Source organism: Sitophilus oryzae, unplaced genomic scaffold, assembly GCF_002938485.1.
Source record: "Sitophilus oryzae breed Bouriz unplaced genomic scaffold, Soryzae_2.0 scaffold_811_pilon_pilon, whole genome shotgun sequence".
Taxonomy (NCBI): domain Eukaryota; kingdom Metazoa; phylum Arthropoda; class Insecta; order Coleoptera; family Curculionidae; genus Sitophilus; species Sitophilus oryzae.
In genome coordinates this window covers 4,224,567-4,237,097 of record NW_022147430.1, presented here as the reverse complement: position 1 = coordinate 4,237,097, position 12,531 = coordinate 4,224,567, and the positions used below count along the sequence as shown (strand labels likewise).

Genomic DNA, 12,531 nt, shown 5'->3' with positions numbered 1-12,531 from the left:
AGTTTCGCTTCTTTCTCTTCTGCTCGGGAACAATGCTTACAGTCCTTAGCGCAAGTCTCCTGGAAAGTGCGTCGGCATTTCGATGGATTGCCCCAGCTCGAAGTTCTGTGTCAAAGTCGAATTCTTGTAATCGTTCGATCCATCTAGCTACCTGCCCTTCAGGATTCTTAAACTGCAACAGCCATTTCAATGCAGCATGGTCTGTTCTTAACAAGAACTTTCTTCCATAGAGATACTTGTAGAACTGTTCCACTGCTTTAACTACTGCTAGTAATTCTCGTCTGGCCACACAGTAAGTAGTTCCTTTCTGGATTTGACAAGGTCTTACTAAAATAACCAGTTACTTTTTCTCGACAATCCTGGATTTGAGATAGAACAGCGCCTAATCCAACATTGCTAGCGTCGTTGGTATCCAATATAAAATTTCCGTTGCCAAGAGGATAGCTAAGTATGGTAGCACTAGTCAGAGCCTTCTTCAATTTTTAGGAATGCCTCGTCAGAAGGCATCAAGGAAATATATTATTTTAGTTTAGTTTAGAAAATGGAAAGTATGGCCAGACTCCTGGATTAACACAACAATCTCTGTTTTTAAGCAACTTTTATAGTTTGATTTATTACACTTTATATTAAAATCCCGTGGGCCTCGCGCTGCTTAAGCTTTTAGTCTTTGTAGACCCTTCAATTGCCCATAAAACCTCAAGGATAATCCGGCCCTGGTATCCAAAAATATATTGAGGGACTTGCATTCTCGATTGATTTAACTTTATCATGATCTCATATTAAGAGTGTTCTACAATATATACAATATATATTCAATATAATATATTATTCATATATCACATTTTAATAAAGTTTTAATATAATAACTCTTCTAATTTTTTTTTATTATTTTTCAGTGCCTTCTTCAATGTGTATACCGCAAATTGGACGCTGTAAGTATATTACTTTCTTACACAACTACAAACTAAGAGGCTTAGAACAAATTACTTATTCAAGGAAAATGTATTATCATGCAATTAGATCGTATTTTTACTCTTTGAAAAAAATATTATCTTTATCACAACAGTTATTTACTAGAATAATGCACCATTGTTTTGTTAAATTAGAAAAAGAAGAATAAAGACACATAAATTGTTAGGTTAGAACAGGTTGTAAAGAAATCTTATATTTTCCACATTGGCTCTATACGGAGTGTTCGAAAAATGCATTGCTATTTTATATGTTAGTGTATATTTTGGGGAGGGGATTCCTGATCAAAAAATTTGGAGAACATTTTCTATAAGCATAGGCTCGGTGATGGTTTAAAGACACAGAATCGTAAATTTTAAGAAACACTTTTTTGTAAGAAACTTAAATACCCTGTAGCCGACTTTCTTGAAACCTGTCAGTGTTATTTCTAATTATATTTGGCACCTTATCAAAAATAATTGATAAAAAAATGTACGCCACTGAATTTTCTTATATGCAGCATATTATTAGGTGTTTATTTGTATTCGTACTTTTTTCCCTTGCACAAAAAATCAAAAAAAAAATCACAAAAAACACTCATAAAACTTTCAAATAAAAGACGCCAACTTTTCCCGCCACGGCAGCCTAAATTGTCGGAGCGACTCGTTTAAAGTCGGAATATTGTTGTGTTTGTCTTGTGATTTGTGATGCGTTGGAACCATATACAACAGTCTTTCTTTGATACCTGACCCGAGCGCTCGTAAAATTATTCTGGGGTAAAATTGAGACGTGTGTGGGGGTAAATGTGAGACACCTGTTGGAGTAAAAATGAGACAGGTAAAATTTACGTTTTCTACTAGTAACTTATTATTATTCTAGGATAACTGAAATTGTTTTCAAAATGCCTAGAACATACGTTCCTAAATTAAAAAAATAATAACTGATGTTTTAACATTACTACTTTTTCAGTGAATCTTTAAATCTGTTGTTTTTTGTTAAGTTCGTTATTTAAACATATGTATGTAATACACTCATATTAACACTAATCATATTTTTACGTTTTTATTCATCATTTTCAATGCCCCCCCGGTTGCATCTTTGTAAAGGACTGTGAATTTTTTTAAATGAAATACCCTGTTATTATTCCTTGGTTAGATGGAGAATTAAAAAATGAACACTTCATATATTTATAAGTTTTTTATTATGGGAGCTACAGATGCCCAACGCACTGTTCTCGGGTCTGTATAAAGTATTAGGAACACCGTGGCAATTCCTAAAAAAGCGTCAGTGGATCGGGATGATTTTTTTAAATGAAATACCCTGTTATTATTCCTTGGTTAGATGGAGAATTAAAAAATGAACACTTCATATATTTATAAGTTTTTTATTATGGGAGCTACAGATGCCCGACGCACTGTTCTCGGGTCTGTATAAAGTATTAGGAACGCCGTGGCAATTCCTATTTGCGGCAACTTTTTGATAGGCACTCATATAATCTTCATGCACAGAATAAAAATAGCTTTAATTTTACATATTCATTTTTTTATTATTATAACATTTATTTTATTATTATTTTATTACATTATTACATTCAAAACTTTTTGATTGTAATGTCATCTCCAAAATTAGTTATTATTATTATTAATTAAACTGTTAAAAGTGTATTCCCCTATTCATAAATATACGTAAAAATTAGGTTTTGATTAAAAATATGATGAGCATAATAATACTGCAGCCGGATATTAGACTATTGGTATTATTTACTTTATTTGATAGAAAATGCTATTCTGAATAGAATGACATTTAATATGTCAATTTTTGACATTTTTTGACAATTAAAAAGAATAGCAATTTAAATTTCATTCTGTATTATGGCCATAAATGTAACGACAATTTGGCTCAAAATACCAAGTATGTTGTACCAAATTATTCTTAAAAAATGCTTTTTCCAAATATGCTAATGAGCCACCCTCGTTCATTTGAAATATGAAAAAAATTGAGTTATGATTAAAAATATAGGATATCTTTTAACTGATCAGGAAAAAAACACGAAAAACATTAAACGATCAAATCTAATTTTCCAAAGCTCCTTGATTAAATATTAGTGGTTTTAACACAGCCATGGCATTCTAGATTGAAATTTAATGAATAACTTGCTATAATAAAATGCTATTTTTTGAATTGAAAATGTCAACAGTTGACATAAAATATATCATTCTATTCAGAATGTCTTCATCTTTCTATCATATACATTAAAAAATATCCAGTGGCGTACTAAGGGAGGGGGGGGGCGGAAGGGGAGGTCCGCCCCGGGCCCCGTCTTTTAGGGGGCCTCCTAATCTTAATAAGTAATTTTTTATTCAACTGGCAAACAAGACCAATATGTATTCAGTAGTTATAAAGCAGTTTGTAGGTGGAGTATGCAAACCATACGTATACGCCAACTATAAACAGCATAAATGGAAGCAGATATTTACTTAATTATCAATTAGCAGGCCCCAGTAATTGTGAATGGCATTTTCTATTTAGGAAATTAAATCAAGGGGTAATTTTCTTTGTTTAAAATATCGAATAATTATTATTTTTTTATATATTTTCCGAGATATTTTCAGACTGAAATTCAGAAAGATATTTATTTTTACTGAATAAACATTTTAAATTACAACCAGTGCACAGCATAACTTGTATTCTAGCTTCATTACTGATGAGCAGTGAAAGAAGTCTTTAGTCGAGTTTTTAGTATAACGGGGGTCACGGGTCTGAGACAGCGAAGGGGCCCCTCGGATCTTGGAGGACTTACAAAATCGCGATATTTTGTCGCGGTATTTCCCTGGAGGCATTTTTAAGAAAAAAATTCACAGTCCTTTACAAAGATGCAACCGGGGGGGCATTGAAAATGATGAATAAAAACGTAAAAATATGATTAGTGTTAATATGAGTGTATTACATACATATGTTTAAATAACGAACTTAACAAAAAACAACAGATTTAAAGATTCACTGAAAAAGTAGTAATGTTAACAATGGGGTAGCTGTCATGGAATGGAGCGATTAAAAAATTATCATAATTTTTTTTTTCAAAAGTACACCGCTCTTTTTTTATTTCACTAGTGAAAGGGTTTTCCAATTCGTTACGTTTTAACTAGACATATTCCTTATACCTAAAATAAATCGTTTATAAGTTATTTAAGATTTAGTTTCAAAACGTATACCTATTTTTCTTGATTTTATCTAGCTTCCTTTGACATTGAGTGTCAAACAGTCAGACAATTTATTTCCATCTGTCAAAAAATGAATTATTTGAATTTCCTATATTATAACTATACAGCTGCTTAAAAGTTTAAAAAGTGTATTTATATAAATAATATATCTCGTATTTTCGTTCTTTAGTGATATCTAATAGTTGATATATTAATAATATACCGTAAGATTGAAAAAAAAAACAGCGCAAAGTTAGCTTGGAAATGATGATCGATAATATACTGTCATAGGCTTCTGGTTAAAAGCAAGAAACATATACGCTTTAAAGCTAAATCTTAAATAACTTAAAAACGATTTATTTTAGGTACAGGAACATGTATAGTCAAAAAGTAACAAATTTTAAAAACGAAAGTAACGAAAGTCTTTTCAGGAGTGAAATAAAAAAAGTGGATTTCCATTTGAAAAAAAATGATTTATGATAATTTTTTAATCGCTCAATTCCATGACAGCTGCGGCCATTATTATATATATGACATTCGGACAATTTAATTTTTTACATAGATAGCCACATGTCTTCTCTTTATGGCACAGTGGCTGTGGCAATCACTAAATTTGACGTTTAGGCTATATACATATTTTTGACAAGCAGTTTTTTTCCTCCAAAAATTATAAATATTTTTTTTCTCAAAAACGGTTAACGTTAGGTATAGAGTGTTTAATAACAAAATTCATAAAATTTTACAGAGAATTTAAGTATGTAATAAAAAATGGGGTCACCCATTTAAAATAAGAAAGTTGCTGTCAACTTCCGGTACTTCTGAAAGTGCCGCCATATTGAAAATATTTTTAATCGATAGATCTCATTGTGAAACAATGATATGCACAAAACCTCGTATCTAGATATTGTAGTTTTCTAGAAACTTCTAACGCAGGCTCAGCCTGGGACACCCTGTATAAATACTTGAATTTTGTCAACAATTATACATACGTCATTCAATTTTTACAAAATGTGCATTAGAAGTATATCATTATCTAAACAGACCGGTGCCACATTTAGCTTCGCTGCCCCTGGCCCCTGACAGGTTTAGTTTAGTCCGCTACTGAAAATATCTAGGGTACCATTTAAATTTCAAAAGTTGTAGTCATTTCCGGTGAAACAGGAAAGTAAATGAATACGTCAATATATCCTGATGTATGTCGTATACTTACATACCAAATATGATTTTTTATCTGAAAAAATAAAAAAAGTTATAGGGCCCTTTTGAAAAACAGACGGTAGAAACTTTTTTCATATTTTTTTAATAAGGAAGCACCACCTAAAATTTAGCCGTGCATTTTTTGAACACCCTGTATGTTTTGTTCATTTATTTATTAAACAAAAATTTTCATAACAAATTCCAAAATAATTAATATTTTCCAAATTGTAATATTTAATAAAAAGAGGATTTTTAAATTAAAAAGGGATATTTTTGAATTTTTTGATGTTTTAGGTTAATGAAAACGGATTTCCTACTGAAGAAGGACTTGTAACACTTTATACAGAAGGCGTCACTCAAAAGGAATACGTGACAGCCACAAAACAAGCCGTGCAAACCTGTTTAACTCAAGTTCAAAAAAAATTATTGGTTACTCCATTATCTTTAGAAGGTAAATAATTTTAGCTAGTTTACGAAATCATTTTGGAAAATAATACTGACATGAATATTTACACCTACGGAAATTGCTTTAATTGAATAATACATGTATTATTCAATTACATAAATCAAAAATGTTCAATTAAAATTTATTGAGAAGAAAGGTATAACTATTAGTTTCGATTTAATAAACAAAGGCTTAAATAATTAATAATGTACAGGGTGGGCCAAATTCGACGCTTTTAAATGGAAACACCCTTTTCTATAGGAGATGGACAAAAACTAATATCGGTGTCTGGAGCTCAATTTTTGTCATAAACATGATGGTGAAAACCGCATATCGATATCTGTTACTGTTTCGGAGTTACGGGGTGTTTCTCAAAAATATGCATTTTTAATAAATCGCTGTAACTTTTTTGCTATGGAAAATTTTGTATTTTTATGAAAACATTTCCAAAGCACCTTTTTACGTAGAATTTAATGGTTTAAGTATAATTTTTTTAAAATTAATAATTTTAGAATTATCAACTGAAAATTTGATTTTTTATATGAGACACCCTGTATATCTTTAATTTATTGAAAATAATTTAAAATTACCTTTCCAAAAATATAACACACTTGATATTTTGCTCGATTCAACTTCGAGATATAGAGTATACAAAAATTCGCCCGCTTTAATTAAGTAGGCTTTGAATGGCACCGGCTGTAATGCAAAAAAATTCTAGCTGTGAGCATCAGTTAAAACGAAAATAATATTTGCTATGAGAGATGCAGAATTTTATAACAATTTAAAATATATTTAACCAACATCAACACATTTAAACTATATCTGATAACAATAAAAATAAATAGCAAACCAAGACATGAGATTTAGCTACAGGTGTTCGACCGTCTTCTGTTATATCGACCATCTTCTGTTATGGACAGACGGGGCCGTTTCTGAACAATTCTCGCGGAATTCCTTAACTCAGTGGGGGTGAGAAAATCCCTCTCATAACTGCTAAGTATTTCTAATTCTTGTCTAGATTATACGGAAGAATAAGGAACCTTTATTCTTCCGCAAATATATCCATAGGATTAGATCCATGGACACTAAGTCAGGTGTGATCACAACGGCTCACAACGGCTGGGATCTTGGTTAGCTATTCAATTATTCTTGAAATTGGCTGCAAAAATTTGCTGATAACTTCATCGTTCTGAGGCGGTGCCTCTTCTTGCTGGAAAAATATGTTTTCGAGTTCCATTAAGGGCATATCATCAATAAGGTGTCCAAAGCCTACTAGTTAAAAGTGGCAAACTTTTAAAAATTCTGTATTTCGAAGGGGAATATAACAAAATATCAAGTGTGCTATATTTTTGGAAAGGTAATTTTAAATTCTTTGTCCCAAATAAAAAATCAATTTTTCTGTTGATAACTCTTAAATTATTAATTTTAAAAAAATTATACTTATGCCATTAAATTCTCCGTAAAAAGGTGCTTTGGAAATGTTTTCATAGAAATGCAAAATTTTCCATTGCAAAAAAGTTACAGTGATTTGTTAAAAATGCACATTTTTGAAAAACACCTCGTAACTCCTAAACGGTAACAGATATTGATGTGCGGTTTTCACCATCATGGTTTTGATGAAAATTGAGCTCCAGACACCGATATTAGTTTTCGTCTATCTGCTATAGAAAAGGGTGTTTCCATTTAAAAGCGTCGAATTTGACCCACCCTGTACAGGGTGTCCCGTTTTCGTGTTTTGCAGGGTTTCTCGATTATGAGTAGAGAACAAAGATGCGGATTTCACATCACGTGCTAAATGTTTTTTGTCCTGACATGTAATGCTTTACATTTTATTTTTTAATTTCCAATCGGTGAGTTTTATCAAAAAAACACAAGAGGTAAAAAAGTTTCTAAACAAACTAAACTATCCAAATTAAAGCATTTGCATGTGTTTGATAAGATTTTTCTTTAAATTTCGTTAACAAGAATGATAGGGGTTCATTAGTCTATCTCTTTTCGTTTTCAAGATAAAAAATAAAAACATTATTTTTCCGCCATCTTTGTACCGCGATATCTCCCTAATGGTTGACTTTTGACCCAACGTTTATAAAGCAAACCACCCTTTATTTTGAACAAGGAATCACCCCCTAAAATTTTTCGCATTTGTTTTGAAACACCCTGTATACAGGGTGGTCTGAACTGTATTCTGGAAACTTCGGAAGCATATTCTAGAGACAAAAATAAATAAAAATGTTCGTATAGATGTATGTCTAAAAATGCTTAATTTCGGAGATACAGGGTTTAGAAGTTTCATTTTTATTTCGATTTTTTGCAAATAATTTCTGAGCTAATGCCGATATTTGGATGTAAATTGGTGTCTGGGGTTTTTTTGACATGAGAAATTCGATTTTGATGTCAGTATGACTTGTAGGAGACGCCACCTGCATATTACTTAGCTGTTTTGAAGAGTTATAACTTTTCATCCGCACCTTTAATACACTACCGAATAAAAAAATTACATTTTTTTCATTTTCTACGTAAAAAATATCTCTTGACAAAAATCGCTACAATTAATGGTTCTCAAGATATTTGGAATCGAAATAGTCAATACGTCATAATTTTTCATATTAGTCTGTAATATCAAATTGGAAATGTTTTTGTACCAAAGATTTAACAATAACTGTTTTATCGTATTTTTTCTAGAAGAATTCATGATTAGATTAAAAAAATCAAAAGTTCACAAATTTATCATATCAGTCTAATAACAAATAATAAAATAACAAATATAATCTAATCAACATGTTTCCTTTTTCTCAATGATATGTATTGACTATTTCCATTCCAAATATCTTGAAAGCAGTTGCTCGTAGCGATTTCTACGAAGAGATAGTTTTTACGTAAAAAATTACGGAAATGTATATTTTTTCACTCAGTAGTGACAGGGACGGACGAAATGTTACTACTCTTCAAAACAGGTAAAAAAGATGTATGTGGCGCCCCCTACAAGTAGGAGTCATATTGACATCGAAATCAAATTTCCCATGTTAAAAACCCCTAGATACTAGTTTTCATCCAAATACAGAATGTAGTTGAGAAATTATTAGGACAAATTCGAAATAAAACTGAAACATCTACACCCTGCATCTTCGAAACGAATCATTTATGAATATACGCGTTGTTATCTAAAAGCTGCACAAATTAAATAAAAGAAAATGGTAATACCTTTTAAACTACTATGTATTTATATTAAAAGGCAAACTTTGTATTTATATTAAATGGCAAGGTGCATGGCGACATCTTTCGGAGGAGCAAACAACCTTAAAGATGTTTGTATTGGCAAGAAGCGTGGCGACATCATTTGGGAAACGAACGACCACAGAACGCACTAAAGAAGAACGCTAACTCCCATGCATTTTTTAGTTTCAAAACGGTTTCAAATTTGTAAAGAAATCTGTAATCTGTATATTGAAGTGGCGCCATCTAGCCACCCAGGAAAGTAACAAAGGTGGCGGCAAATTTAAATAGATGCAATTTATTTATAAGCAAGACGTATTGACTTGTTCGCCAGTTAGAGCCAATCAGATTTCTACAAAATAATGTGTAGTCATCTGATTGGTCCCAAGTTAGCAAACAAGTCAAATGGTAAAAAACAAGGATTTATATATAAAGGTTAAACCAGGTTAAACTATTGTAAAGTGTTAAATGGTTTGCTTATATCATTTTATGTGCATAAAAACCTACAATAAATAATTTATTTTAATTTACAGAAAATTATACCATGAAACATTTTACAAAGAAATAAAACAACAGATTAAAAAGTATAATATTTATTATAGTACCAGATTTAAGAACACAAAACAAATATCGTTGGAATACAAGAGAAAGTGACGTCCAGTAGAAACAATGTTTTATTTACGTGTATTTTTTACATATGGACTTGAACAATTGTGTAATATCACATTGTGGAGTTTATGTATAAAAATATGGAGTTGATCAATTTTTTTTTTGTAAAAATATATGGCGTTGTAAATATTACATTGTTAAAAAATAAAATTCACGAATATTTGGACTTGGTTAGGTTACCTCACCTCACTTTCTCGGATTATTAAATAAAATTGTTAGATAAATCAAAGACCTTTAACTGAAACCTTACCTTTAATAAAGATCTTAAAAATCAAACACAAAACAAAGTTCAAAAAAATTCAAAAATACAAAATCACGATTGTAAACTGAAGATTGCAAAAAAACACAGCCAAACAACCAGAAAACAGCGGAACCAGTAACAATATTATATTTTTAGAAAGCTCATGACAACGCAAATAAAATAATAATATACAGGGTGTCCTATCTAGAAAATTATAGCTCACAGCGAAAAACTAGTTACGCCACTGGTTTTTACGTAAAACACTCTACGGGCTCAATTTCCACCTTTTCGATAAGTTTTAATAAGATAACCAAGATTAAAAGGGGTCAAAAAATGAAACATTTTCAAATACGCCGTGTATTTTAGAAACCAAGGCGCTAGGACAAATCTGTGTGCATCTTTGTATCAATACGCATCAACGATAAACCCCATAAAACACACGAAAATGGAACACCCTGTACGCGTGTTACCTCAAATAAAGTTAGGTTTTATGCTTGATTTAATTCTGTTTTAGAATCCAAGGTCTGCGATGTAGCTTATGATGTATTTGATTGTGTTTCCGAAGAAGTAGCCAAGTACTGCGGACAAACTCCATAAACATTATGAGTACTGTACTTGAATTTTGTGTTACATTACTAACTTTGAGCTTAGATTATTTTTAGATATATTTTCTAGTCAACAAAAATATTTATGCACTGTATTTATCACTATATCTCGACATTTAACATGTTTATAGAGAAGTAATTACAATTTTAAAATAAAAAATACATAAATGATACTTTTGTTTTGTTTCATTTTATATATAAAAATAGAAATATAATTAAAAATACAGTCGTTAAAATATCGTCGTTATATACAGTGTTGGTTCACCACATACGACACGGAGTATTGTAGCTAAACGATTACATTTTTACAAATTCTAAGTTTTGGGTTCGTTGAAGGTCTATTAGAGCTACAATTTAAAAATATTTTTACAAGATACAGAGTGTCCCAAATAAGTAAAAAATATTATAGTTTTATTTTTTTAAATGGAACACCCTATATATGTATATTATTCTATATTTGGATTCTACGATCGAAATAAAGGTAAATTTGGTTAAGGTTTATCACACTTAAACCTTACCGTTTTTGAAATATTTTCAATTTTATGAAATGGCAGTAAAATTTTTAAGGCTTTATTTCTCCCAGGGTATCAAATTTTTTAATACTAAATATTTACTGAAGATTATTTATTGATCAGATATTGTGTTGCAATAATAAAAATTTTACTACCTTATACAGAGTGTCCAAAAATATATATTAAATAATTACTAGCTTTAAACGGCAATAACTTGTTTAATTTAAATGGAACACCCTATATATTTTACGTGAATCAGATGCACAATGTAATTGTCTATCAAATTGTATTATACCATTTTTTACCCATCTCTTCAAGTTTTCGTAGAAAATGCATTTTCTTATAATTTAGACCTCATTTATCAAAGGTAAGAAAGGTAATGTCCATGCAGAAGTTTTTATTTCACAGGCTATTCTTTCTAGAAATTATACCATCCAGCCCTCCTATTTAATTATTAAATAAAAGTGTGAAAGAGATATCAAGGGCTATTCTGTTAAAATGTCATCCGACCAGTCTAGGCCCTGTTGTGAACCAGAAGGTGTGCTAAGTTGGATGTTGGATATAGAATGGAAGGAATATCATGGCCGAGAACAAGGCATAATTGTATGTCCCTTGATGTAGGGGGGTAGGTTTGTTTCGAATAGGCAGTAAAACCAAAAATTCTACTGTGAATCTTCATATTCTAGGCCTGTAAAGGTAAATAATTCCTGGAGCCATCTCGAGGTATAGTACTCAAGTCGGAGCGAATCAATTGATAGCACGATGAAAAGAAATAATAGCCAGCATAAAACTGTAAATATGTATATAACTAGTACTATGTAGCTATTTAACTGTAAGTACAATGTAGCTAGATATTTAGTAGAATAGGGGTATTATAAATTAATACAAAATACAATAATTGGTCATTCTTTCCATTCCCATCAATTCTTCCCATTTAATCATTTTCCAGTCGTCCTTAAGACTTTCACTTCTTTCTCTTCTTTGCAACGATTTCCCATCTGTCCGCAATTCCAACAGCGAATCGGTCCCCCCTTCTTGCTCATATACTGATCCAGTACTTTCCGCACAATTCTTTCTACTTTGGAATCGTCGGAACTCTCCTCAACAGCCCGTACAAATCCTAGAGACCTAGAGCATTTTTCGCGGCCTCAATCTCCCAAATGCGTTGGATGAGCTAAAGAAGTGTTTGCCTTGTCTCGTTGTCACGTAAACCATCAATAAAAGCCTGTACTGTTAAGTGTTCCATAACATTTTCGGGCATAGCAGGGTACGCAAGGCGAACGAGGCGGGCTACGTCGGCTTCAAACTCCTGCAGAGACTCATTTGACTTTTGAATGCGATTTTTAGCTGGGAATGATAGGCATGTTCCAAATGAGCTTGGCCGTACCTCATTTCTAAATGTCGTACCAATTGCTGATAATCTCCCTGTTCCGATGGTGACAGTGTCTGCAGGATATCAGTCGCATCTCCCCGCAGTGCGATAGCCAAAGCGGTAGCTTTT

General features: G+C 31.6%; 1 protein-coding gene across 1 annotated transcript in view; it reads left to right on the top strand.

Annotated features, from left to right (window-relative positions):
• LOC115889232 (general odorant-binding protein 70) overlaps window positions 1-10,695 on the top strand; it is a 36,806-nt gene extending 26,111 nt beyond the window's left edge. The window contains exons 4-6 of the mRNA XM_030909178.1: window positions 897-932; window positions 5,640-5,796; window positions 10,428-10,695. Of these exons, the coding sequence (XP_030765038.1) occupies window positions 897-932; window positions 5,640-5,796; window positions 10,428-10,510 (276 nt within the window). The 3' untranslated portion in view covers window positions 10,511-10,695. The remainder of the gene's footprint in view (window positions 1-896; window positions 933-5,639; window positions 5,797-10,427) is intronic.
• The last annotated feature ends 1,836 nt before the right edge of the window (window positions 10,696-12,531 follow it).